At 50.1% G+C, this 27,948-nt stretch overlaps 1 protein-coding gene across 1 annotated transcript; it reads left to right on the top strand.

Annotated features, from left to right (window-relative positions):
* The first annotated feature begins 2,385 nt into the window (after positions 1 to 2,385).
* On the top strand, positions 2,386 to 16,317 carry Rrp1 (ribosomal RNA processing 1). The gene is made up of 13 exons (XM_055607068.1): positions 2,386 to 2,588; positions 3,353 to 3,435; positions 4,509 to 4,566; positions 5,887 to 5,972; positions 7,265 to 7,326; positions 10,260 to 10,389; positions 10,474 to 10,538; positions 10,679 to 10,911; positions 12,210 to 12,289; positions 13,241 to 13,338; positions 14,037 to 14,056; positions 14,763 to 14,879; positions 15,736 to 16,317. The coding sequence occupies exons 1-13, from the start codon at positions 2,456 to 2,458 to the stop codon at positions 15,918 to 15,920; spliced, it is 1,350 nt and encodes a 449-aa protein (XP_055463043.1). The 5' UTR covers positions 2,386 to 2,455; the 3' UTR covers positions 15,921 to 16,317.
* Positions 16,318 to 27,948: the final 11,631 nt, after the last annotated feature.

Below are 27,948 nucleotides of genomic sequence, written 5' to 3'. Positions count from 1 at the left end.
CGGGGTGTGAGATGATATTTCCACATACAGAAATGTGAAGTGTGGCCACAGAGGAACTGTCAGCTGCAGTCCCAAAGAAGGTAGAATCCTGTGAGCACAGCAGCAAGCCATGCCTGTGTGTCCTAAGTCCAACAAGTGACGCCAGTGACAGGGAGCTAGAAAGCTGCAGGTCCCAAGCCAGAAATCATACAGAAGGAAAGAGTGGAACTGCCTCACCTGGAACCTATAAAGAGGAGGACACCTAATATGGGAGGCCCCTACTTATTTGTTATCTGACCATATGATGTATGTGTTGAGGGCCCAGCAGGAGACAACTCTTCTTGACTGTCCCACTTTCTTCAGTTTAACTTCATTAAATGTTGATGTATCTACCCATTTGTCCATCTGGACGAGCTATCGGTCTGTCCACTGGTTCAGTCAACTGGACAACTATCCTGCCCTTTGATTCTATAGTACCTCACTTCTATGACTTGACTTGACCCCAAGGCTATATGCTGACCACACAGCATGGCCTCCAATAGGGTCTTATCAGAAAGCTGAAAACTCAGAGACTCTTCTTGTGTCTATTGGCTCCCCAGTCCCTTTTGTCTTTGTTAGGCCTCTGAGACTCCTTGAGCACTGCTGTGGCCTTCTCAACCCCTTGCTGCCATTCTGTAACCTACATATATACACGTAGGGAGTGGAGAGATCCCTGAGTGAGTGAAGTCCTGAGAGTATACAGTATACTGTTGACATGGGTACAGCCATGTCAAGAACTCTAATGCCTCAGCCGCACGGAAGTGACGAAGCTTTCCCCAGGTAAGGCTCCTCTGGAAGAATGGCAAAACTTTTCCAGGTGTTCACAGCCTGAGACTGCTCCCCTGCAGAGAGCTTCTCTGGAGACTAGCTAGCTCCTCCCTCTGCATGTAACAAACAAGCTGAGATCCCCAGTTGCAATGGTAGTAAGTGTCCCCATCAGAGCGTGCATACCTTCTCTGCCTCCATTTTTCTGTATGTGTGTCTGTCTCTTATTCCTTTGCCACCCCTAGTCGGGGGCTCAGGACCCATGCCAAGCAAGAGTTGGCATATACACACTTGCATGGGTAGATGTATTTACTGGATGATGTGTAATGCATGATCTGACAGTTAATATTAGTAGTTTAAGGTAGCTTGCCTGAGTACTGGGGAGGCTTGGAAAATGGCTGCGAATGACACTGATGCGACTTATCAAAAATAATTTATTTATTTTTGGCTTTTCGAGACAGGGTTTCTCTGTGTAGCCTTGGCTGTTCTGGACTCACTTTGTAGACCAGGCTGGCCTCGAACTCACAGAGATAAGGCATGTGCCGCCGCGCCCAGCTCTACATTTTTTTTTTTTTTTTGTTATTCAGTAAAATCTGAAGTTGCGCACAGTGCAGGTTTGTTTATGCTCCTGTCATAGTGTTTAGACATGTCCTCTCCCACTCCTGTCACTCCATTCCCTCTTCAAATAGACTTTGAACAGCCATCACTCCACCTTCTCCAGCATCTAGCTTTTCAAATAAAACCACCTTCCTTGACCTGAGGCTTTGACCCTAGCCTATGGTGTGGCAATCAACTGGGAATGTTATGGTAACACTAAGTGCAAATGTCCACTGGTCTCGTGAGCCTTCCCAGCAAGTCAGTAGACTTGTCTTGGTTTTGGTAAAACACCATGATCACACCAAAGAAATCTGCAATTGTTTTCTTATCTGACACCTCAGAATTTAGGCTATGTTGGAAGTTCTCCTAATTGTGTCCCAAGTGACTATAATCACACATTTCCTGTACCAGGGCACACTCAAGTTCTGCACTTTCACTTTGTCCTCTCTAGTGTGTGTATTCGCCTGTCCACCTTCGGGATAGGTGGCCTGCTCCTTGTCGCATAACCTGAGTCATGATAGCTTTCTTGCTTTTCTCTGTCCAGGAAAGTGGATGCTCTCCAAGAGGCTTGGCGAGGTTGATTTCCCTGGGAACCTGGGCGTCAGGGCTCAGGTTAGGTGCTTTAGGTAAGGCTCGCAGTTCTCAGTGGTGTAGGGACAGGATGCTGAGCAAGGAGCAGCTACACGCAGCCCTCCGTAGCTAGGCATTGTAGTTAGGGACAGACTGGGCCAAAGCGAGACCTTCTTATAATGCAACCAGTCCTGCTGCGCGCTGTGCGCGTTTCCAGCGAAGAGAAGGGCGAGCCCAAGACAAGGCTTTGACCCTCCAAAGACTTAAAAGATGCCCCAGCCAGGCTTCCATGCTCCCTGCGGGCTGCAGTTACTCCTCCCGGCCACTGAGAGGCGATAAGCGGGCGCCAGCATAGTCGGGGATGTTTAGTTTGACGTTTGACGTTTAGCAATGTTGTGTCGCCTCAGTGTGACGTTTTCAGTGGTGTCGCGCAGGCGTGACGCGCCGCTTCGTCCCTGGAGCGTTCCAGCGGAAGCGAGGAGTGCGTGGCGTCAGGGTCTTCACCATGGTGCCTGGATTGCCGCTCCCGCCGGAGGTCCAGCTGGCGCAGCGCCTGGCGGGGAACGAGCAGGTGACACGGGACCACGCGGTGCGGAAGCTGCGGAAGTACATCGTGGCCAGGTCGCAGCGGGCTGGAGGTACGCGGGCGGGCGGGCGGCCTCGGAACCTCCGCTGCGTGGGCCCCACAGGGCCCGGCCTTCGCCTGCGGGTCTCCTGGATCAGGCGGCCCCCGTCGGACTGCGCGCTTTTCCTCCGTTTGTAGCTTGCTGGTGCTTCTCCAGCGTGTACTTAACGGAATGCCCTCTAGTTTCCCGGGACATATCTTTTGCTGAGTGGTTTCTATACGTTTAAGCCTCAGAGAGCGACCCCCTGTCGGCAGCCTCAGCATCCTTGGCTATCCCTTTGCAGATGTAAATTCTATGTTCCCTGAGCAGTGTTTTGGCAGCGGTCATGGGTATGTACTTTAGCAAGCGCCACAGAGTAGTTTTCCACGCTCCAGTTAGAGAGTCTTGGGGGATGCGCCTCACTGAATGATACTGATGTTCTTTGCTAGCCTGAATGAGTAACTTTTCGCTGTTTTATCTCTGAGATGTTACAGGAAAATCACAACTCCTTGGCCTAACACTGCGTTAATTATCACTGCGTTCAATAAGGGCCACCACCCAGTCCAAAAAATGTTGACATTTTGAGTTTAACCCTGTAGGGCTGATACCTGTCGTTTAGTAGCGCCTCCAGTTACAGGTATGGCCTTTGTGTTGCAGAAGGTTTTGGGAGGGGCTGGCTGCCCAGTTCCTCCACAAGAATACGACTCTGGAGTAGGTCACAAAGTCATGTTTCCTTCCTGGCTTGGGAAGGTGGGTCCCAGGGTCCACTGAGGCTCCCTGTTTCTCATGTGGTGCAGGTGGCTTTACTCCAGATGAGCTCCTGAAGGTGTGGAAGGGGCTGTTCTACTGCATGTGGATGCAGGACAAGCCGCTCCGGCAGGTGAGTGCATGGGGGGGCGTAGCTGAAGAATCTCGTCAGGAGTGGATGGTGGACTGATGAGCCTGTGTCTATCCGCCCCTTAACATGGCCAGAGACCTTGGGTAGAGTCACACAACTTAGACCTCTTGTTCTGTGTGGCTGGCAGGACTGAGGCCTGCAGTAGGAAAGTCCTGGCACTTAGGAAGGACGGGAGTGGTTGCCTGGCTTGAGCATCTTGGTGACATGGTGGCAAACCTTGTAGGCCAAGGTGAGCTGAAGTCGCTTGTCTCACGTTTAACCCTGCTTTGGTTGGAAACCCAGTGTTGATATAATGGAGGTAAGGGCAGAATCCAGGTCTCCCAGAAGGGAATTTCTCCTGTGGGCCTTTTAGAACAGCAGTCCTCAGCTTGTGAATTGTTTACGCAGTTGGAGGGGCCGTGTGCGCAGATTCCTAACCCATATTTTTGTGCCTGATGAAACAACTGTCGGGCTAGAGAGATGGCTCAGTGGTTAAGATCACTGGCTGCTCTTCCAGAGGTCCTGAGTTCAATTCCCAGCAATCACATGGTGGCTCACAACCCATCCATAATGGAATCTGATTCCGTCTTCTGGTGTACATAAAAACAGTGCACTTGTATACATAAAATAAATAAATAAATCTTAACTACCTCATTAAAAACAAAAAAACAAACGTCTCTTTAGGAGTGGTTCTGGAAACTTAGCCAGTGCTGCTGGGCAGTGCTTAACACCGAGAGACAGAAAGATAGTGAGTGATCCATGTGTCTGCTTGGCCCTATTTCTTGCTAGAAGGACAGCTGTGTCTCAAGACCCCTGTCTACCTTGCCACCATGTCTGAGGCAATCACCCTGAGGCCAGCACTGGCTCAGGGTGAGCCACGCAAGTTTATAGAGCAAGTCTGATGGCTTCCACAGAGTAGGCCTTTTGAAGCAAGGAGCCACGCAAAGCTTGGAGACCCTGGATAGAGGCCAGCTGGCAACTGGTTCTTTGTGTGGAGTGAATGGGCATTGGTATCGTTTGCTGTCAGAGCACAGCGCCTCAGGGCCTGAGGGTGCACTTCCTATTTCTCCTCACAGGAAGAACTAGGAAGGACCATTTCACAGCTCGTCCATGCTTTTCAGACTACAGAGGCACGTGAGTACAACATTAAAGCCAGGCCTGTCCCTATGGACACCAGAGTTCCAGAGATTCAGAGTGACCAGCAGTGTGTTCTCAAGACCTCAAGCTACGATGTGGTTGCTTGTGGTATGGAACACAGCCCAGTGCTCAGCCTGCACTCACTCAGTTTACCAAACAGACATGGCCCAGGAGTGAACGGCGGAGGTATAGCACATAGAGACCAGCCCAGTGTCGCAATACCACAGTCTTCAGCTGGGTTCCACCTGATAACCATGACTCTCATTTTCATTGCTGTTTCATACTGTAATTTTGCTACTGTTATGAATTGTAATGTAATTATTTGTGTTTTCCAGCAGTCTTAAGACACCCCTACAAAAGGGTCATTTGATTCCCAAAGGGGTGGGGTGACCACAGGTGGAGAACTGCTATCTGGGTGTGTTGTTACTGTGTAGCTCAGGCTGGCCTTGAACTCGGGAATACTCCTTTAACATCTCCAGGCACTAGTATCGCGGATGTGTGTCATGAGCTCAGGATATCTCTTTAATAATATGTTAAAGAGAAAGTGTGGAGCTCTCTGAGAACTGGCAGGAGAGTTGTTTTGCTGAGCACAAAGCTTAGGTGATCACTTGGTGATCTAGTGACCGGCCACCATGACTGGGCCGTCCGAACAGCCCTCTGCTGGCGTAGGATTTTATGGAACAGTATTTTCCTTTCTTGTGGTCCAGCACCAGGGTTTCCCAGGGCTGGTTCCTCCTTACGCATGGTGCTTTCTCTGGTTGAGTGAGGTTGGATACGGTTCACCCTCAAGACCCGCTTCAGTGCTCTGAGCACGGCACCTCTATTCATTCTGGTTACATTTTGAATTACCAAGGGTTTTGGAGCCTCTCTGTAAGATTGGGGGGGTGAGGGAACAGTTCAGACTCTGCCTCTTATATCTGACTCATCTGTTACCTGCAGGGTTAATGGATCTAGTTGGGCAAGTGCCAAGCATCTGCCTACAGTTCTGCTTCAGTGACTCCTTGCTAAAGGTCTAAGCTTGGGTGTTGGGGCGCTTAGTCCAAGTCAAGGCAGGGACAAAGAGACCTGGGGAAGACCTGTCCCCATTAGTCACTCCTTATCCCAGTACCTTGCTTCCTCTTTGTGCATTTGTTCAGACAACAGAATGACAGCTTGATTTAAGCTGTTTTGTGGGTTTTCTGTGGAGCCTGGGAACCATCATTTCTGAGCCCTGTGAATGAATGAGGGAGTTGCAGGCTGCCCACGAGGGACTTCTGCAGGCATGCTGTCCCTGTCCCCTTGGCTCTGGTGTTCATGTGTGTGTGTGCTGTCTCCTAGAGCACCTCTTCCTGCGGGCGTTCTGGCAGACCATGATCCGAGAGTGGGTGGGCATCGACAGACTGCGCCTGGACAAGTTCTACATGGTGAGGCACCAAAGTGGGTGACTGATGAGCCTCAGGGTGAAGGGGTCAACTGGGGCTGGTTTGGAATGTATGTAGCCACCATGCTGCTATAGCTGGGTGTGTCCCCATCTTACGGTTAGGAGAGCTCAAAGCAGGAGCCTTGCTGTAGCCTTCCTAAGTAGGGAAAGCCCTTGTGACTGCCGGTGAGCCGCACCCCAGCACATGGCAGAAAGGGGACTTAGACTCCACTGTCTGAAGATTCTTGTTTAGCTGAGGGGTTGGCTCTTGGACTGCAGTGTTGCTCCTGTTTGCTTTCTTCTCTTGTGTCATGCTCCTCTCGGCCAATGAGTTGCTTTCCAAGGCCCCTTTTTTTTAAAAATTTGTGTGTGTGTGTGTGTGTGTGTGTGTGTGTGTGTGTGTGTGTATGAGTTTTGCCTGTATGTATGTGTACCACATGCACACTAGATGCTCATGGAGGTCAGAAGGCATGAGATACTCTGGAACTACTTACGGATGGTTGTGAGCTATGTAGGTGCTGGGAATTGAACTAGCGTCACCTGCAAGAGCAACAAGTGCTCTTAACCACTGAGTCTTCTTTCTAGCCTCTTAGGTCCTTTTCATCTGTGTGCATGTGTGACCAAGTCTAGTAGCTCAGCTTGCAGCGGGGCTGACTTTCTTAGTGGTAGTGTAGGTAGACACCATAGTCAGGCCTTCAGGGTCCCTGGTGTGACCTCAGGCCTCTGGTGAGCTCTGTACAGTGGTCTTAGGTTCCATGTAGCCTCCATTGTCTTTTTACTGTGACCTGGATCCACAGTGGGCTTATGCTAAGATCTAAAGGTAGGAAAGCTGTATTAAACACTGAGCCATGTCAACGGGGAGTGGGCCATCATGGGAATGTTGCTGAGCCATAATTAATGTTGCAGTGGTTCAGAGCAGGGTTTTGCGTGTATCTCTCTCTGCTGGGAAAAGGAGGGCTTTGGTATGGCTTGGGGGAAGTTAGGCCCAGCTTCAGCCATGGCGTTGTAGTGACTCTGCCTTCCATGGGAAGAGCCCTGACCATTGTGGTTAGCTCTGATTTGTAGTTCCCACCCATTCAGGTTAGCCTGGCTTCCTGTTGCTCAAGAAGCCAAGTGCAGAGATCCACTCTCCAGGCTGGAGTCTTGAGGGCATAGTGTCATGTCCACCAAAATCTATCCTGTCTGTAGCACTCCAGTCATCCACCTTGGGACAGACTGGGGCCTTACTTTGTGGGATACAGGGAAGCTTGGTGACTTGTTGACTGTTCTCTTGCTAACATTTCTTTTCTATCCAAGCTCATGAGGATGGTCCTGAGTGAGTCACTGAAGACTGTGAAAACCCAAGGATGGGAAGAAAGGTAGGTCCACACTGAGAGTCAGATTTCACAGGCAGGTTAGGTAGGGGGTCTGCATTCTCTGGCTCATCCCAGGAGTCCTGGGTTCCTTTTGTGATTCTTTGCCAGGGAGGTGGCTTTTGTGTTTCTTGGTACAAGTAGTGCTGAGTTAAGCTATTTTTATAAAGTGAAATGGTTCAGATGATGCTGTCTTCTCCAAACTGTGCTATCCCAGTCATTTCTGTAGTCCGGCAGAATTATGTATGCTGTTCATAACAGATGTACAGCCAAGGGCCTTTTTTTTAACAGGCAGGCATATGGTGTGGGCAGCTGTGCTGTCAGTGGTCATATTCATCCAGCCCCCTTGCTTTGACCACAGTGCGTAGACAGGCTGGCCAGGTCCCTTGAGCAGTGATTGCCTGCATTCCTATCTGACGTTGACTTCTGTGGCAGCAGTGGGCTTCCCTTCCTCTGGGGTTCTGCTTCTCCTCCTGCCCTTTGGGAGACCGAGGCCTAGAGTGCTGCCCTGGGTGCTGCCTGCTCACCTGTGTCCCTGTGTTCTAGCCAGGGGCACCAGGTTCCAAGCCTGTGGCAGCCCAAATCCTTATACCACAAAGTGGGTTTCTGAGTGTTTTCATTTAACATTTGTTTGTTTTTAAATTTATTTTATATAATGTATATGATTGCTGTATCTGCATGTACACCTGTGTGCCAGAAGAGGGCAACAGATCCTAGTATAGATGGCCAATGTAATGCCAGGATCATGGGACTCTCAGAGACCATCAGGAGATGACTCAATGCAAGAGCAGGAGAGCTTTATTACAAGAGTGATCGAACTCGGGGTCCAAGTCTCACTGACACAGCAGTAGAGAAGTAGGACCCTGAACCCTGAGTGAAGAAGGTTTTTACAGTAAAAGGGGTTTCCATGACAGCAAGCATGGGGGGTTCATGCCTTGACGTTACAGAATTGGGTAAAAGCCATAGGGGAGAGGGGACCATTTACATAATCATAATTGCCAGGGAGATTGTCTCTGTTTTTTACTAAACATTTATTCTGTGAGTTTTCCTGGAGGCCGTTGCTTGGAGAGCTAACTTTGTTTTCTGCCAGGTGCACATTCTGTGATATTTCCTGGTACCTCAGTTCAGCTCCTGGTCAAGATGGCTCCTTATTTAAAAATGGAGTCACCCAGGCTAACTTAAACTCTTCACCAAGTGATTGCTGGGAATTGAAACTCAGGTCCTCTGGAAGAGTAGACAGTGCTCTTAGCTACTGAGCCATTTCTCCAGCCCCTCATTTAACATTTTTTAAAAAGTAATATTTTAACTTTTTTTCTAACTCCTGGGCATCATCAAAAACTCTTAATTTTTATTTATTTATTTTGTTGTTGTTCTTTTGGGTTTTTGAGACAGTGTCTCTCTACATATCCCTGGTTGTCCTGTAACTCACTGTGTAGACCAAGCTGGCCTTGAGCTCATAGAAATCTACCTCTACCTTCTGAGCGCTGGGATTAAAGGTGTGTGCCATCATGCCCAGCAATGGGAAGAGTAATTTTAACTTCAACAAGTAGTTGATTTGGAAGTTCTGAGAGCAATGCAGATGTGTTAGCAGATGTGTCTACAAGGTGCTGCCCGGGGTCTTTTTCTTTCTTTTGTCAGGTGATGGCAACAAGAGGGGAAAGGCACAGAAGAAAATTTACTTGGTGTTGTAGATGTCTGCATTAGAAAAGTTGACTTTGCATGCCTGAGTTCCGAAAGTAGCGCTAGTTGTCAGCAGGGAACTGGCCTTGGGCCACCATGCAAGATTAGGCATCTGCTATGAAAGCTAGAGCCACTCACCCAAGCCCACTGGGCTCCTCTCAGAGGATGAGCACATGCTGGGCTGTGGTGTTCAGAGCTACCCTTCTTCAGGGCTGTCTTGCCTCTGGTTTTGAGCAGTTTCTATTTCAGTCCCTATTGGAGACTTTTGAGACCTGTGGCTCTAAGTCATTTGAGGGCTCAGTGGCCAGTTACTAGTGAACAATTCATTAAGGCATTTTAAATTTAGTTAATGTTCTTTGCTTTACTATTAACAACTTCCTCATGGAAGGAGTGCTGGTTTTTGGAGAACACCCAGAAGAGGCCTGGTCCCTCCCTGGCCTGGGTGGAGCCCGTGTGCTGTGTTTGTCTTGTGTGGCACAGCCTGGCTCAGGTATTTTTCACATGTGGTAGTGTCATCTGGAGCTTGCCTGTCTCTAGTCTCTCGTTGGCTTTTGTGCCTCATTTTATCATTGGCGGCTTCTCTCCCTGAGCCTGGTACAATATCACTTTTCCTTCTTGTGGTTGGTGACTTCACTGAAGCCGACTGGGGGACCCTGGACAGCATGTGGTGCAGCTCCAGGCTGGTAGGAGTCTACACTGTCAGCAGCTCAGGAGCTTCATGTGTGCTATGTGCTGGCGACTTCTCAGGGCTCTGAGACAGTCCAACCTGTGTGCCAGGGAGAGTAGTGACAGTTGTACAGCTTCCTCATGTGGCCAACCAACTGGCTGTATGGCAGGGCCTGGGAAGCCCATCTGTGGCCTGTGGCCGCAGCCCTTGTTGGTGCCCTTCCTCTTGGCCTCTGGTCTGTTCTGACCTGACACATTTTTCCAAGTAGAGAGGACCAGCGAACAGAGCATCTCAGTTGCCATATTTCCACTTATGCCTTGAAGACACAAAAGGCCTACGTATATTCTCATGTTCTTTATTTGTGACCAAGAGCTAGACTCCTGTCATGTGTCACAGAAACCTGGGTCAGTAGGACTCCTTTGTTCTCCTCAGACCAGCCTCTGGCCTTTGCATGTGGGTGTGAAAAGTCAGGTGTGTTTGTGAATGGTGGTACCTGCCTGCATATGAGTGCTCCTGACAGAACCCATGTGGAGGGAGCAGGGACACCGCTGATCTGCATGGCCACTGCTGTTGTTTCCTTCTCTCTCCCCAGACGGATTGAGCAGCTACTGGAGCTGCTAACCACTGAGATACTGAAACCTGAGAGCCAGGCCCCCAATGGGGTGAAGAGCCACTTCCTAGAAATCTTCCTGGAGGAGCTGACCAAAGTGGGCGCTGCAGAGGTGAGGTGGGCTCAGGCGAGGTCTGTGGGTGGGGTGCATATGCCCAGCGCTGAACACACCTCCCATCTCTTGGTTTTCCCACAGCTCACCGCAGACCAGAATCTGCAGTTCATCGACCCCTTCTGCCAGATAGCAGCCTGCACTAAGGAGTAAGTTGTAGGCAGCTCCTGGGGTCTGACCTTTCTCTTCCCTCTCAGGCTCCAGGGGCCATTGGCCCTCCATGCTGGGAGAGTGGTGTGATGCCTGAGAGTCCGTACCAATGGGCTCTCTGGCTTCTCCTTCACCTCAGTTCCCTAGTTCTGCATAAGATTACTCGGAACATTTTTGAGACGATTGTGGAGCAGGCTCCCATGGCCATTGAAGACCTGATGAATGAACTGGATACACAGAGTGGGGAGGGTGAAGTGATAGATGGTGATGATGAAGTGACAGATGGTGATGACGAAGTGACAGATGGTGATGATGAGTCCTCAGAGGATGAGCAGGACCTGGAAGATGCGCCACCCAAGAACCTTCATGCAGGTGAGGAGCCCTGGTCTGTCCTGGGCTGAGATCAGGGCTCTTACTAGGTTGGCCTAGCTATCTCCTGGCTTTTCTCTCCAGAGTCCCTTAATGCATGGCATAAAATACATGCTAGGTTTCTCTCCTAAGTCTGTCTCAGCACTTGACTCCCAGCTCTCAGTTCAGTTCCTGGAGCACTCCTCTAAGGCTGTAATGCTCCCCGGGTGGCGCGTGGCACCCTGACCTCCCTGTTCACAGGAAAGAATCTACTCTGGTGTTGTTTCTGTTTTGGGTGGTGGTAGGGATGGAACTCAGGCAACTGCTCAAACCCTGAGTCATGTCCAGGCCCTCATCCTGCTCCTTCACCTGGGATTCTCTGCCTCCAACAGTTGCCTTTCCTTTGTGTCCTCAGTCCTGTCCTTGTCCTCCAGTTAGTCTGTCTGAATACATTGCAGCAAGGGACCAGTAAATAGACTGCACTTTCTTCTTGTAAATGGCCCCTGAAGGGCTTTGGGTGTGGGCCAGGCTTCTGGTAGCAGTGGGTCTGGCCTTCTTTTTTTCTTGACACTGTCATCATGAATTCTCAGGGAGTCCTTGGCATTGCTGCTGTCCTTTCAGCTCTGATGCCAGCTCTGGCAGCCCCCTTTTTGCAGGTCATCAGACACACTGCCTGGCCATCTTGTGTGTTTTCCCTGTCTTTCTCTTAACTTTCCTTTCCCGGCGAGTCCCTTTGGTGTCTGCTTATGGCTCAGCAGCCACTCTCCACAGCAAACCACGCTGTAGCTGTTGTCCTTCTTGCCAGAGCATCTCACAGCTCTATTGTCTAGAAGCCCTTCACCTAAAGGCTATGCTGAGTGGGTTGTGGGAGCACACCCTTATAGCCTTAGCACTTGGGAGACTTGAGGCAGGAGTGTCCAAGTTCAAGGCCAGCCTGGGCTATAAAGGGAGTGCCAGGCTAGCTAGAGCTGACGTATGAAGGCCCTGTCTCAACTCAGCTCCCCACTGAGAAGGTCTTGCTGTCCAACCTTGTGAGCACACAGCTCGGCTCAGTGTCCCGAGCTGAGCTAAGGATGGCTCCACTGGTCCCTGGCCTAACCCACTGCTGGGACACCTGAATCTGCCTTTGCCGCCCAAGTTGCCTACTGATTCCACCCCTCTCCTGGAATGCCTTTCCTCATCTCTGCACTATCCTGGAGACAAGCTGCTTATGCCCTCTCCAGCCTGTGCTGCTGCACGATCAAGAGGGTCCTCAGTGCCTTGGTGTTGATATTGGGGCGCTCCTACACCAGGCATGAGTTCAGGCTTCATTTTCTTTTTAGCCTCCACACACAGGGCTAACCCTGAGGCAGTCAAGGAGCAGGCGTGGGATGACGAGGAAAACTCTGGCCCTGTCCTCCAGGTAGGCATCCATGTGTGGGCTACAAGGTTGGCCTTACCCCAGGAGGAAGAACAGTAACAGGGATGTACAGATAGCCTTCATGGAGGGTGCCTCTAGCGGAGGGATGGGTGATGGGCACCTGGGCAGCTCTTGGTCAGAGCTGAGAAGTTGGTGCAAGGGCTAATGCAGCCGTGCTGCACCTCCGTAGCATTCCTTTTGCTTTGAGCAGGTGGCCGGCACCCCTAGGTGCGACCCTGTAATTGGGATGCTGGTCTGGAACGGGCTGCACAGGCTTAGTGGTTTGCATTTGGGTCATAGTTCTGAGTCAGCCAGGAAATGGATCAGGCAGATTGGAAAGCTCAGGTGTCAGCAAGCTTCAAAACCACAGCCCATCACATGAGTAGGTTTGCTATATTTTGGGTTAAATAAAATGTGTTGGGCTGTTTTCACTTGTTGTCTAGTATGGTTAGTAGAGAATGTAAAGTTAGAGAGGACATTAATCCCTGCACTTCAGAGGTAAGCTCTAGGCCTGCCACATAGTTAAGACTGTCTTAAAAAGAAAATAAAGTTAGAAAGCAGCCAGGCGGTGGTGGCCCACTCCTTTAATCCCAGCACTCAGAGGCAGGCAGGTCTCTGTGAGTTTGAGGCCAGCCTGGTCTACAGAGTGAGTTCCAGGACAGCCAGGGCTACACAGAGAAACTGTGTGTCGGAAAACAAACAAAGAAAAACCCCATTCGTACTTAATCAGTAAATAAGGGAATCCGATGCTTCTGTGGGAGTGTGTACCCCCGGAGCAGGGTGGTGAGGGCTGCAGGCTTTGCTGGAAGAATGCTGAGTAGGTTGGTTCAGGTCTGGTGGCGGGGCAGAGAATGCCTGTGTTGGCCAAGTGTCTCTTTAGTCCAGGGAGATGGGCTTGTGTGTTCAGGCATGTGAATATGACTGAACCTTGTATTTTGCATCTTTTTGAAACAGTTTGACTATAAGGCAGTTGCTGACAGGCTGTTCACGCTCGCCAGTAGACAGAGCACCCCTTCTCAGAACAGGAAGCGCCTCTACAAAGTGATCCAAAAGTGAGTCAAGAGGCCTGGCCTGCCCCTGCTGCGACCTTCATGGCAGTCCGCTGTTTACTTACCACTCAGCACTAGCCCCCCTGCCTTTTCTGGGTGTTGTCCCATGAAATGGCCTGAGCCAGGGGGTGGATATTTGATCACACTGTGAACCCTGAGATTGTGGTATTCACTGGAAAAAGCTATTTGTGGTTGTGCTGTGGCTCAGCCTTAACACATACCTTTAATCCAAGGAGCTTTCTGTTTCCTTATTTTAAACAGGATTTATCAACCACAGGTCAAGAGGTAGAGAAAGCAACCAGTTGACAGGAAGTGACCATAAATTATTTAAAAAACAAAAAAACAAAAACACAAAAAAACAGGAAGAAGAAATCAGGACAGAGGAAAAGAAACTCATAGGAAGTAGAAGGGAGAGAGTTTGAAGGAGGTTTTTTTTGAGACGGTGTGGGAGGAGGATACCTTCTGGGATGCCAGCAGAGTAGAAAGGTCAGCTGGGTGCTTTCTCTGCCTCCTTGAGCTAGCAGGCCTTCACCCCAGCACCTGGCTCCTGAGTCTACATTGGTAAAGTCAAATGATTGAGATTTTGTTAAAAACAAGAAGTTAGAACTTAGGAAGGTGTCTCACTGACATGGTCCCTGATGAGGACCATAGTCTGGCAGAGCCACAGCCAGAGTGGTGATGCTGTCTGTCCTCTCTTTCAGGTTGCGGGATCTGGCTGGAGGTGAGGATCTGGTGGGCACTGAGATGGTCCCTCCCCAAACACAAATGCATGCAAGCATGTACGCACGCACAACTTAGAAAGTGCTGGTGCCTGTGGGATGGAGTGGTTTCCAGCTATCCCTTAGGCATGAGAGCTCTCTGCAGAGGTCTGTGTCTTGGTTGGGGAAGGCGTAGGTTCAGAGGCTCTAGAGCTCTCATTGTTCCTCTGTGTTTGCTGAGTGGTTCGTAGACTTCATTACCAGTCCAGCCCCTGGAGGCCTAGTGACGTTTTACTGCCCTGTTCTGTCTTGCTTGTGGAGCCTGCCTAAGTCACCAGAAAATACGTTGATGCTTCATGCAGGCCATGAACTCATGTCCAGTATGTCCAGATGAAGTTCACAATGCAGTGTATGTACTGTGCATGTGATGGGGCTTTTACCAGGCCCAGGAACCCGCTGCAGTACAAAACATCAGTCACCACTGCGCATGTGTAACCTCATGCGCTCTAGCATAATAGCCTGTTTGAGGAATAGACGTGGCATTGTCATGAGCCACAGCCTACCTTTCTGCATTGCCCTGGTTCTGAGCAGGCTCTGTATCTGCCTGTAATGTGGATCTCAGCAGCTCGGTCATTGCTAAACATGCTGAATCTGGTGTGAGAGCAAGTTTGCAGAAGGCAGGTAGGTGATATATTCGCTCAGCTCCTTGACTGTCACCCTGATTCTCAGGCACTTTCCCTGATGATGATGTCCCGGAAAAAGCCTACAAGAAGCTGCTGGAAGGGAGACGGGAGCGGAAAAAGAAAAAGAAGCGTGTGCCAAAAGTGCAGCCACAGAATAAGAAAGGTAGGACCCTGGGTGGTGATTAACATATGAGCTCCCTCACCTTCCTTGTCTCCCTGGCCTGTGGCCCTGCCTTTGTTTAAGGCTTCCCTTTATGCACAAATGGTCACTGTGCACCTGGCCTGAGGACCCCATCACTGTCACTCTTCCCTTTTTTTAGTCAGAAGTCTTGCTGTCTGTGGGGACTGTCCTCAGAACTGTGATGCTTGTGCTCTGGCTAGACTACCTCTCTTTGACTCTTGCAGTCTTTGAACGGAGCCTCATCTGTCCTTCTCTATCCTTCGGTGATCTGAGCCTCACCACCCATGTCACTGTTGGTTTCAGGTCCTCTACCCGATAGCCTTCCTAGTGTGTGTGCTGGCTTATGGCACTCTTGCTAAAGACTGTCCAGGCCTCCTGTACATTGTTGGTAGCCCTGCCCTGAGCTGACAGTTTTGTCTTGTGCTAACCTGGGATCCGCCCTGGGAAAGGTCACTGGATTCACCCTGTCTGTGGCCCAGCTGTCTGCACACTGAGGCCATCCATATTGGTCCCAGCTGGGTAGTATCTTCTCCCCAGCCTACCCTTGGCCTGGCTCTGGCTTCAGTCTTGCAGATCTGACACAGCAGGTTGAGTTACGTTTGCTGGCCTTGGGGTGCAGGCTGTGGCCCTCTTGTTGGGTAACGATCTCTACCTCTCTTCCTGCACCTTCTTCACACCTTACCTGACACCCATGATGAGGCTCACTGTCCTCATGACATGGGATGGTCAGTAGCCATGGTTGGTGCTATCCCTGGTACTGGTGTTGCAGTTAGAGCTGGGTGAATGAAACACAATATATTGCCAAGCAGCTTGTTCATAAGCCTCACTGTGTCCACAGGCGAAAGCGAGACCGAAGAAGCCTCAAGTGCAGGCCCTAGCCCAGGGACAAAGAGGAAGACGGATGAGAAGACTGGCCAAAGAGGGCCTCCCAGGAAGAAGAGGACGCCTAATGCTAGAGCAAAGGGGGCTGGTGTGCAGCAACTTAAGAGGAAGGGGAAGCGGTCATTGCAGAGTGAGAAGTAAGGTACATGGCCCAAGCCGGCAATCCTCCTCACTCACCTGGATGAATGGGCAGAGTACCTGAGTATGCTCCTGCAGCTTCTGAATGCCGAGGCTCTGAGCTTCCTACAGGGGGGAATAGGAGCAGCATGGGGGAGGAGACCCTTTCTTTACTGCCGGCCTTCAAGAATGCGCCTGCCTCAGAGCCACTGCCTGCTACCAGAAATTCACTAAGACGCAAATTTCCACATGTACCATTTGCAGCGATCCTAGCCAGAGGCCAGAGGATCTAGAGATTGAGTCCCAGATTAAAACCCTCTCCCTTTCCCAAAGTAAGGGAAACAAAACCACAGAATTCCCCCTGTGTGGGCACTTTGACCTCTACCCCGGGCACTCACAAAATAAACTATGGATTTTTGGCTGCTTGTGCCCTTTGTTTGGACATCTGTGTGGTAGTGGTAGGTGCCACTTCCTATGTGATGTGTCTATTTTTATCTACTTTCCTCTTTATGTGCATCTGAGAACCCTTACAAAAGAGCCTTCCAGGCGGCTGTGAGTTGGTGCTCTATACTCCCACCTCACAAACTTTCACTGTTAAGCGTTTTCAGGAGGTTCCTGTGAGGTGACAGGACCATGGTAGGAAGGCCTGGCTGTTGCCACCACCTCTTTTTGGGACTCTGTAGTATGTCCGGACACACGTGTTACTCCCGGCGTGTTTGGCTAGCAGTCTCCCTGTGCTGCAGCCTCTGATGTGTGACCTGTCAGCCGCCCCCCCTGCTCCGCACGAGGTACTTGGAATTGTGTGGCGCATGGTCTTTGCACCCAGCATAGGTCGCTTAGCTCTTCTAAGGGGCGCATGCCTGCAGCGTGTTCTGGAGCTTTCTGAGGTCGATAACCTCACTAGAGTATGTTTCTCATTATGGACACTTGGGGTGTCTGCACTGAGCTGTACAGGAGTCACGTGCTCAGATACAGTGCATTATCACTCGTGTCTTTGCTGCTCTGGGGAGACACTCAGGAGAGGAATTGCCAGGGCAACTGAAGGACCACCAGGCTTTTCTGAGGCGCGTCACCTTGACCTGTTGCATGTTGTGGCCTTAGGTGTGACAGACCCTGCTCCTGGTGTGACCCTGAATACAGGTGCAGCTTCAAGGAAGGTTGTCACCTTGCCTGTCAGTCCACAGCTTTGCTCCCTCCACACAGCCCCGGGGTGTGGGAGTGGCTTGGTGAGCCGGCAGTACCTTCTGTTCACAGTGTGGGGAAGCTGCCCTGCCTCGTAGGGTGGTGGTCCATGCGGAGGCTCACCGGTTCTACCTTGCCTTTTTTGGCCAGGCCAGTTGATCTAAGCAGGTGAGCAGATTTGGCTCAGTCTCTGTAAGCATATGGCCTCAGCCAGAAGACAGGCCCCTCCCAAAGTCCATGCTCGCATGAAAACACAGAGGAGAGGGAGTTCCTTGGTACTGATGGGGTGCACTCCAGGGCCCCCACAAACACGAAAGCCCCTCTTCAAATGCTGTCTTTTCACAGAACTCATGCACACCTTCCTACGGACTGTGTGTTCACATCTGGTACAAGGCAAAGTTCTATACTGCTATCCTGTGTTGATGAGGTTAGGACATGGAGGAAACGCCCAAGCTCTTTCACATCAAATAGTTTGGATCTACAGGTATTTGAATCCCCAAGTTGGGAGCCTGTGGCCGGTATGGAGGGTAGGCTGAATATAACTTATCTTTACTGTTTCTCAGGCTAAGTGCACACGCCTTTAATCCCAGCACTCGGGAGGCAGAGGCCCAGGAAGAAGGGGATGCTATATCTTCAATAGACCTGAAGGCTGTGGGTCGTTGGCTGCTGGTCCTCAGAAACAAGGGAGATAAAGCCACAAACTGGGGATTCAGATGGCCCACGAGTATGCCAGGATGACCTCCGGAAACCACATCAGGGAGATAGCTCAGCTTTATTCAGGGATAACAAAGGCTATATAGTCTTTGGGGAGCAGGTAGGGGGCTCACTACATGATTGGTTGGAGCTAGGAATTCCCAGGATGCTTATTAGATTCTGGCAGCACGGTCCTATCATATGAAGGGGAATACAGTACCTAATTATCCTATGGGCGCCGGGAGGGGGTAGTGCTAGAAGGAAATTGTGCCAAAGCTCATCAACCAGATATAGTTAGAGGCATCTATACCTAAAGACACCCTCCAGATGAGGTCAGGCAGAGTAGGAGGCCCTTTTGGGGAGAAAAAGTCTTCTATCTAGTGCTGAGCTCAGAAAGGCTACTGGTCCTGGAGCACTGTGACCTCAAGAAGCAGGGTCCTGGGCACCTCCATGTCTGTCTCTTAAGGTCTTCAGCTGATGAGACAAGACAAGGACCCCTACCCCCGACACATCCACAGCAGAGGGCTGCCAGCTTCATTAAGAGCCTGCTGCATTAAACACCAATCTCATCTATTTGTTTCTGCGCTTTCTTACCTGTCCTGCTGACTGCGATTGTAGGCTCTGGTCCTCAAGTGAGTCTGCCCACGCTTCTGCTGAACCCAGGCCCCAGGAACCTGGTCCTCAGGCCTGTTCACGGTTTCCCATTTTCTGCTAGACCTCTCCATAATCTCTGACCAAACTGACCTTCCTTTGTGAGCTCTAAGGCTCCATTCCTGGCTCCACGGCTCCATGCTGCCCATGTCAGAGTAGACCTTTCTTACCTGCTCGCTCAGAGTTTCTACTGCCGTGATGACCAAAAGCAATCTGGGGAGGAAGAACATCAGGGCAGGAAACAACGCAGGAGCTGATGCAGAGGCCATGGAGGAATGCTGCTTACTGGCTTGTGCTCCATGCCTTGCTCAGCCTGCTGTGTGTGTGTGTGTGTGTGTGTTGGGGGGAGGGGATGTTAGGGCTTCTCTGTGTAGCCCTGGCTATCCTGGAACTGGCTCTGAGACCAGTCTGGCCTCCAATTCACAGAGGTCCACCTGTCTCTGCCTCCCAAGTCCTGGGATTAAAAGCGTGCACCACCACCACCCAGCTTAGCCTGTTTTTTTTATAATGACTAGGACCACTAGCAGGGGTGGTATTTCTCTCTGTTAAGATCTATCTATTATGTAGAGGGCATCAGATCTCATTATAGATGGTTGTGAGCCACCATGTCGGTGCTGGGAATTGAGCTCAGGACCCCTGGAAGAACCGACAGTGCTCTTATAACTGGGGAGCCATCTCTCCAGCCCCCAAAGGCACTTTCTCAACCGAGGTTCCCTCCCTTCAGATGACTCTAGCTATGTCAAGTTGACCTAATACTTGCCAGCAAAATACTTGAGAGAACAATCACTATTAAGCCACAACCTTTTTTTTTTTTCACATATTAATATCAGCATCACAATATGAAACATTTCACAAACTTAGAAAGTCCCATGGGCTTAGAAACTCAAACACTTTAGAAGTATTTTTTAAAAAAACCTTAAAAAAAAAAAATCAAAGTTTGGCTGTGTAGTGGTGGCTCACCCCTTTAGTCCTTGCTTTCAGTCTTTGCACTGAGGAGGCAGAGGCAGGTGGATCTCTTGAGTCTAAGGCCAGCCTGGTCTAGATAGTGAATTCCAGGACAGCCAGGGTTTGTGTAAAGAGACCTGGTCAAAGTGAATGAATGAATGAATAGTAAGCTGAAACGGGGTTCTCAACCCACCTGGTGTCCTGTTCACCCACCACAAGTGTCCAGTTTGGTGGCGTGTCACAGGTGCAGAGACGAAGCCTATTTTAGAACCTTTCCATCACCTCCAGAGAAACCTCCCACTCAGTGCCCCTTCCTCTGGAGCTGACTTGGGGAATGTCTGGGCAAAGCTGTGTGCTCAGCAGCCTTGTGTGGTAAGGACAAGCTGTAGTTCACAGGCTGAGGTGCACGTACAGTTGAATGGCAGGATGCGGTGACCTGTGTCTCGACCACGGGACCCTGCTGAAGGGACCACCTTTTCTTATCTTCCTGAAGCAGTCGCCAGCAGATCCTGCCTGGAGATCCCTCAGCTCCTTCTCTTTGCATCTCATTTCCTTCAGCAGGTCATCAGACATTCTTCAGCAGACATGTGCCCAGGAAGGTCACTCTACAGACAGCGCTGCAGCCTTGCCAAGAGCTTGCACACATACATACTCTGACATCTCCACTCATCTGTCAATCACTCTGTGCATCTTCGCAGCCAACCATCTGCTTCTCGACCTTTCCTAACATCTGGTGTGTATCCCCTGTCACCTGCCCACCACCATTCCTCTCTGCCCGTGTTTTGACTGCTCTATCTACTGTCCAGTCCATCTACTTATCTGTGACCTTAGCTGATGGGTGGCTGGCACCACAATTTTGCATGCAGAACCGCCATCCTTCCACGGTTACAAATCTCTTCCAAAGGTAATATCCTTCTGCGTCATGTCCACCTGGTGTCATTTCACCCCTAATGAAATCCCACCCACCATACTGAGGTCACTGTGGAGCTCCTTGTTGGCAGGGAGTCTTGGACTGCCCTGGGGGAGGGACAGGATAGAGGGGAAGCCACTGGGCACTCTCCTTGTGTCACCTTCCAAGTCCCCAGGTGCAGTTCCAGCCTCCGCCTCTAGGGGTGGCCTGGGTCCTGGTTATGGCTTGGGAGGTAGTCTGTCGGCAGCTCCAGTTTCTTGAATGCAGGCTGTGGTTTCCAAGGGAACAGGCTTCCGGACTGGTGGGAGGGGACTTGCCTCTAATCCGCTGAAGGGTGCTTCTGATACCTGGGTTCCTGCTGTCACTCTCCATTCCACCTGTGCTTCTAACCAGACTATGATGCTCTCTGGACGAGTGCTTTTTTTTTTTTTCCCTGTGACTACTGTACTAAGTTCTGACTTGATAGAAATTGAGGGGTGTCCAAGTATAAAGTAGGGGTGGTGTGACTCACTCACATGACGTCAGGGACCAATCCAGGCTTCTACTGGCCTAAACAGGAAAGAGGACTCCCAGTTGGGCACTAAAGTTGACACTGCTGATTGTTTCCTGTAGCCCAGACCCCAGCAAGGGGTGTGTGACAAGGCCACCAGAGCCCTGTCCTGTCACAGTGATGCCTGGAGCCTCTGGGAGCCTTCTGGGTTGCAGAGGTGTTAACTGGGGCTCTACCAGGTGCAGTCAAGACAGGAAACCCAGGTTTCCCCTATGACAGCCTCCTGATCCAAGCGGAGCCACAGTGCCCAGAGGGTCAGTGCCACCAGCGAACGTGACTCCTCCAGCCTGTGTTGTCCTGTCAGCCCCACTGCTCTTCACACCTTCCTAGTTTCCATTCTGTTGATGCCTTTTAGGTCTCCGGAGGTATGTTCAGAAAGCCTAGCACTTACAGGAGAGTGAAGGAGGCTGTTGGGCTGGTTGCTTTACTCTGGGAAGTTAGAACAGCTGTCTTTAGGCTGAGAATGGTGGCGTATGCCACCCAGCACTCAGGAGGCAGAGGCAGTCGGATCTCTGTGAGGTCGAAGCCAGCATGGTCTACAGAGTGAGTTCCAGGACAGCCTGAACTGTTACACAGAAACCCTGTCTTGAAAAACAAAGAAAAACCCTGTCTGCTGGCCTCCTTATCCCAACTTATGGAAGCATCAGTCCACTGGCCTCTGGCTCTCTTCTATGAGGTGCCTTGTTCCCTCAGGGTGAACCCTTCCTCATGCAGCATACATCAGAGCTAGGTGCAGGTAAGGACCCAGGACATGGGCGGGGTTACAGAGCAGGAGCAGGAAGTGGGAATCCTTCTTAAATACCAAATACTGAAAAAGCTTAAGAGACCTGCCTCCCCTTCCTCCTTCAGTCCCCACTGGGAATATCCCACCAACATGGCCTCGACCCCTTTCCGCTGGATACGCTTCTACAGCTGCCTGGTTACCTTGTTGCGGTCACCAGGAATCAGTGCTGAAAAGTTCACACTGGCTCCTGAGTGGGGCACTCATAGTCACTCAGCTGTGTGCCCGCCAATGAAGGGTCATCTTTTAAAAGATATATATATATATATATAAAGATATATATATATATAATTATTATTATTATTAGTTTGTGTGGTGGGGTTGTGTGTGCTATGGCATGATCATGGGGGTCAGAGGATAATCTTTCCAGAGTCCGTTCTCCTCCCACTGTGGTCCAGGGACGGACTTCAAGTACTCTGGCTTTGTGTGTTGTCCAACCTGCTGAGCAGTCTCCTTCCCTAGCCTAACTTAAGAAGGGTTTCCGGGGCCGGAGAGATGGCTCAGCAGTTAAGAGTACTGTCTGCTCTTCCAGATGACCCGGTTCAATTCCCAGCACCCACATGGCAGCTCACAACTGTCTGGGACCCCAGTTCCAAGGGATCTGACACCTTTACACTAATGCACATAATTTAAAAAAAAATTAAAAAATGTAAAAAAAAAATAGAGGTTTCCTTTTTCATTAAGAAAAGTGAGAGCAGCAAGAGAGGAGGCAGCTATTCCTGGTAACACAGCTGCCTCCAGATCTTGAGAGGGGACCCACAGCATGCAGGGTCACACAGGAACCTACCCGGGGAAGCCTTTGACGAGCAGGAGGCAGGAGAAACAAGGGGAGGTGGCAGGGGCTGGACTGGTTGGGATTTGTCCACTTGACACTTCTAGACAGATCCAAGAAGAGGAATCTCAATTGAGAAAATGCCTCCGTGAGACTGGCCTCTAAGCAAGCCTGCAGAACATGTTCTTGCTTAGTGACTGATGTGGGAGGGCCCAGACTGCTTCGAACTGCCACCCCCCAGCAGGTGGACCTGGATGGTATAAGAAAGAAGGCTGAGCAAGCCGCGAGGAACAAACCAGCAAGCAGCATTTCTCCACAGCCTCTGCTTCAGTTCCTGCTTCCTGGTTCCTGCCTTGCTTGAGTTCCTGCCTTGGCTGCCCTCAGTGGACTGTGACCTCGGATATGTAAGCCAAAGAAACCTTCTCCTCTTCAAGCTGCTTTGGCCGGTGTTTCATCACAGCAGTAGAAACCTAACTAAGGCGGGATCTCGTGTGGTTTCTGTGGACTGAACAGGCGAGGCAGGGCAGGTGGCTGGGGATGAGCTGGTGTGGGGCATTTCAGCAGACTTGGAGCATGGACGCTCGCTCTCCCCAGCTGTCTGGTACCTGTCTGAGGTGATGAGAACAAGGTAGATGTCCCCTAGAAACAAAGCGCCTGGGTGAGGGCCTAGCCACCTGGTTATGAGTCAAAGGTGGGCTCTAGGACCGTTGATCACTCTCTCTAGAAAACCTAACGCCAGCTGAGCTGTCCCTCCAGGCCAGCACAGCCCTGGGTGTCCTAGCATCAGCTACAGAAGCTAGAAAATGCAGTCTGCACAGCCCAGCTTCCTCACTCGCTGCCTTTCTAGGTTTTGCCCACAGCAAAGGACATCAGAGGGAGAGAGAGAGACAGGGACTCGATCCTCCCTCTTTCTTCCTGTGGGCGTCTCCACATCACAGCAAACAGTTGCAGCTCAACTTCCAGCAAGCAGCTGGTGCTTGGAAACCAGGTGGAAACAATCGTCTCGGGACAAAGGGCGCAGTGGGAAAAGTCCACCTGAGCCCAGAAGGGGGCGCTGCTGATTCAGCTGATAAAGAGCACCGCGGGGCCAGAGAGCAGGTTAGAGGCGTGGGCAGGGGACAGACACCGGCCCTGTGCAGCGTCCGGGCCACTTCAGGTACGCGAAACCAGGTCTGGACACCCACCCAAAGCCTGGATGCGGATTGTGTGCATGTGTCCATGTGTGTGCAGAGGGCTGTCCCTACTGTAGTTCACTCTAGCCCGCTGATTTCCACACGGCCACTCTGACATGGGTGGAAGATGACGAGCTTACAGAGAAGAAAGGGTGTTTTGTTTTAGGGTATTTTTGGCTCCCAGTTTGGGAAGCTGCAGTCCCTGCCAATTAGCTCCATTACTCTGATGGGTCTGATTTTGACAGGAGCGTGTGATAGAGCAGAGCGGATCATCTTGGTGACCCAGATGCTGAGGCCCGACAGTCCCCTTCAGGGCTGTCCCTCGAGTGACCTGAGGATTCCTCACTAGATCCCTCCTCTAAAAAGGTTCCACCATCTTTCAGTACAGTTGAGGTCGGGGTCAGCCTCCGGGGAACAGTCAGCATTCAAGTGGCAGTCATGCTGGAGAAAAATTGTGGTAAAATTGACTATAAACAACTTACGAATGGTGCTAGGCAGTGGTTAAATCCCAGCACTGTGGGGGCAGAGGGAGGCAGATCCCTGAGTTTGACGCCAGCCTGGTCTACACAGTGAGTGCCAGGACAGCCAGGGCTACACAGAGAAACCCTGTCTCAAAGAAAACAAAACAAAACCAGACAAAAGAAAGGAACAAGCGAGCAAACAAATAAACAAAGAAAAGAATTTACTAATGGACTTACTTGGGAAATGCTGAGTTACAAAAAGCAGATTCTAGCTAAAGGAGGGTTCCCCTTCCCCCCCACCCCCACCCATGTGGGGAAGATAGTGTGTTAACCAGGCTTGTTAGAGACTTTGAGAAAGAGAAGTCTGGACAGTAATTGAAGTTTAGGGTTGCTGAGGACGTTTCTGCTAGTGTTTGTTCATCAAGCTCGACCTCCAATTAGGCCCCTTTCCATAACAAAAGGAAACAAGCCTGAATCACAGCCAGCCATTAGGGACATCTGCATACCAAAGGACATCCTCTAAGGAGCAGCCTCAAGGGAACAATGCAGGGTCACAACCATCCTTAACCCCTGGTCTGTCCTTGAGTCCCCTGTGCTCTTCTCAGGAAAAGCATAGGGAAAGAACAACCTGGTGTGTATTTAAGAGATAACTCTGAAAACATCTTTGCTGTGTAAACCTGCCCAAGTGTCCTGTCCCTGTTTAAATTGTTCGAAGTATAATCAGGGGCCAGGACCTGAAAAAAGATTTAAAGATGACCATATATGTGGCATGTACAAGTGTGTACAAGTTAGTGAAATCTATTTGGGACCAGCTTCTCTTTGAGCATTAGCTAGAATCTAACATGCGCTAATTTATAAAGGAGCTTTTTTCCTTCTTTATAATATTATTATTGTAATATTTATTATCTTAATCATTATCATCATCATTTTCTATACACAGATTTTTGTTGGTGGTGGTGTTAGTGTTATTTTTTCAAGGATTTCTCTGTGTAGCCTTGTCTGTCCTGAACTCTCTTTGTAGACCAGGCTGGCCTCGAACTCACAGAGATCCACTGGCTTCTGCCTCTCCGAGTGCTGGGATTACAAGCCTGAGCCACTGTAGCTGACCAGATTTCTTTTTACTATCAGCCCTTTTTGTTACAACTTGTTTTTGTTGTTGTTATTTTATGTTTGTTTGCTCAATCAAAGGTGTGTGCCACCACTGCCCAGCTTGTTAACAAGCTTCAAGCTTTTTGTTATAGATTTTACCAAATTATTTATTTTTATTTTATGTACAGTAGTGTTTTGCTTACATGTATGCCTATATGAAGGTACTAGGTCCCCTGGAGCACGAGTTACAGACAATTATGAGCTGTCCCATGGCTGCTGGAAACTGAACCCGGATCCTCGGAAAGAGCAGCCAGAGCTCCTAACCAATGAGCCATCTCTCCAACCCAGCATTTTTCTTTCTTAATCTCTTAAGTGTGCAGAGTGCTTTCTCACTGGGAAGGCATGATCTAGAACAACACAAACTTATGTTTAAGCAGCTTTGTTGTGGTGATAAGCAATGCAGAATTCACTAAAAGTAACTGCCCTGCCGGATGGCCATGACAGGCCACTGACAAGGGCGGTGGAAGAGCTCATAAAACAGAGGCGGAAGTAAGGAGCTAATGACACACACCGTGATGCAGCTGCAGCAAATGAGGCAGTAGATGGGTACCGCCTGGAGGCCTGCTAAGGGCCTGCTCTCACCTGAGCCTTCCTTGACAGGTAATGTTTCAGTGCAGTTAGCAGTTAGCACATTTACAGGAATGCATAACCGTGACAGTCCCACCAAGGGAAACCACACCCACCAGCACTGGGCGTTCATTCCCCCTTCCCTCAGCCCCTGAAACCAGACTTGCTTTCCATCTCTGTGGATTGTCCTCTTCTGGACATCTCATAGAATTGGAATCTCTTGGGTGGCCTTTGTCTGGCTTCTTTACTTGAACACAAGGTCTTCAGGGTTCACCCAGGTTGACATGTGTCAAACCCCATTTCTCTTTAGAGGTTGAATACTGTGGATGTAGTTACTGGGTACCTGAAGAGGAAAAACTTCGGAGATGCCTGAAGAAGTTATATGGAGTCCTCATTCACCACTTGGAACGTATGTCCCAAGCAGGACTCCTGATTTGTTTTTAAAGGCAATAATGGCAATTGTGACGTATACAGAAAGGCAGCTCTGGACATCTGTAGCATGCAAGCCTTGTTTACAGAAGCAGAGAGACAGCAGTTTAATGGTCAGGCAGTTAACCTTTAGGTCAGAGTCACATTGTTAAGGAATTTATGGCTGGTCCAGAAAGGAGTTTACTCTAGGAATTTATGGCAAATTTAAGTGACCAGAGACCAGCTTACTCAAGAGAGTTTTAGCACAAAGTATTCTTGTGATTACTTTCATGAAATGGCATAATACTTCAGTAGCCCCCTACAGTACCATGGATCGTCTTCCATTTCTCTGATAGTGGACTCCTCTGCTGTTCTGAGTGGTGCTGCTGTTGACCAGTGTGAATGAGTGTGAGCGGGCTCTTGCTGAGCATCTGATGTCTGTTGTCCTGGGCCTGTGCAGGAATGGACTGCTGGGCTGCTGGCTTCTTTGGGGACCACCAACTTGCCCGTGTCTCTGTGTGTTTCAGTTTTAGTTATTAGCTATGGTGCACAGGTGGAGGTTAGACAACTACTTTCAGACATCAGTTCTCTCCTTCTGACGTGGGCATCAAACACTGGTTGTCAGGCTTGTGTGGAAAGAGCCTGAACCCGCTGAGCCATCTAGCAGGCCCTCGTGTGTTTTTATGTTAGGGACTAGAGCGTGGGATGGTGGGGAGGCTCTGAAGACAACGTTCCTGCCTCTGGGAGATGGCATTTCCTGTAGCAGGGTGTACGCTGAGGGTGGGTGGAGTTACATAATGCTGCCAAAGGTCAGAGGTCATTTCAGTGGGACTGTTTTCTTTCTGTAACTTGGTGCCCCAGGGCCCTGCTTCCACACATGTGGGGCATGTGTATTCACATGTGTGAGGGAACACGTGTGGGTACACACGTGTGCAGGTGCATGCATGTATGTGTGGAGGCTAAAGGTGACATCTGGTATCTTCCTTAGTCATTCTTTCCTGATCTCATTGAACCCGGAATGCATCGATTTGACTAGTCTAAATGGCCCGCTTGCTCTGTGGAGCTCCTTCTGTGTCTCTGTCTTAGGAGAACTGAGCACTGTGACCATAAGCAACTGCCACATCCTGCTGGCCTTTATGTGGATGCCTGGGACCACAGCTCTGGTCCTCAGACTTTCCGAGCAAATGTGTTATTCACTGAGCCATCTCAGCCCTAAGGAACATCTCCTATCCCTCCTTGCCCCAATGCAGTTTTGATGAACCGCAGAACCCTTTCTCTTCCTTTTCTTTAAGAGTTCTATTTTATTTGTAATTATGTGTGTGTGTGTGTTGTGTCATGCCGTGTATACGGGTGTGAGTGTAGGTGCCCAAGGAGGCCAGCAGAGCCATCAGATCCCCTAGAGCTAGAGACCCGCAGTTGTGAGCCTTCTGACGTGAGTGTATGGAGTTAACTCTCGTGCTCTTAACACCTTAGCCTCTCTCTACTCTTTTCTTCTCAACATGGAGACTGGCTGCATAGTCCAGGCTGGCCCAGAGCTCTTCCTGCTTCAGCATTTTGAGTCCTGAGTTTGCATGCTTGTTTCAAATGGTCTTTTCCAACCTAGGGCATTGAGTATGACCAGCCTGATTTGGGGGATACAGGGAAGGAAGAGAGAGGAGAAAAAGGGAGAGGAAGGAAAAAAGAAATAAAGGAAAGGAGGAAGAAAAGGAAAGGAGGCACAGGAGCCACAGGAAGGAGGATGATGGTATCTTGGGTAGGGTCTCTGTTGGCCAGGGGGTCTTCTTTTTCTGTGCAGAACATTCATTCAACCC

This window comes from Psammomys obesus, unplaced genomic scaffold (genome assembly GCF_907164565.1).
Source record: "Psammomys obesus unplaced genomic scaffold, mPsaObe1.curated_primary_1811, whole genome shotgun sequence".
NCBI lineage: Eukaryota > Metazoa > Chordata > Mammalia > Rodentia > Muridae > Psammomys > Psammomys obesus.
Note: the sequence above shows the minus strand (reverse complement) of the source record. Positions and strands in the feature narration are given on the sequence as shown.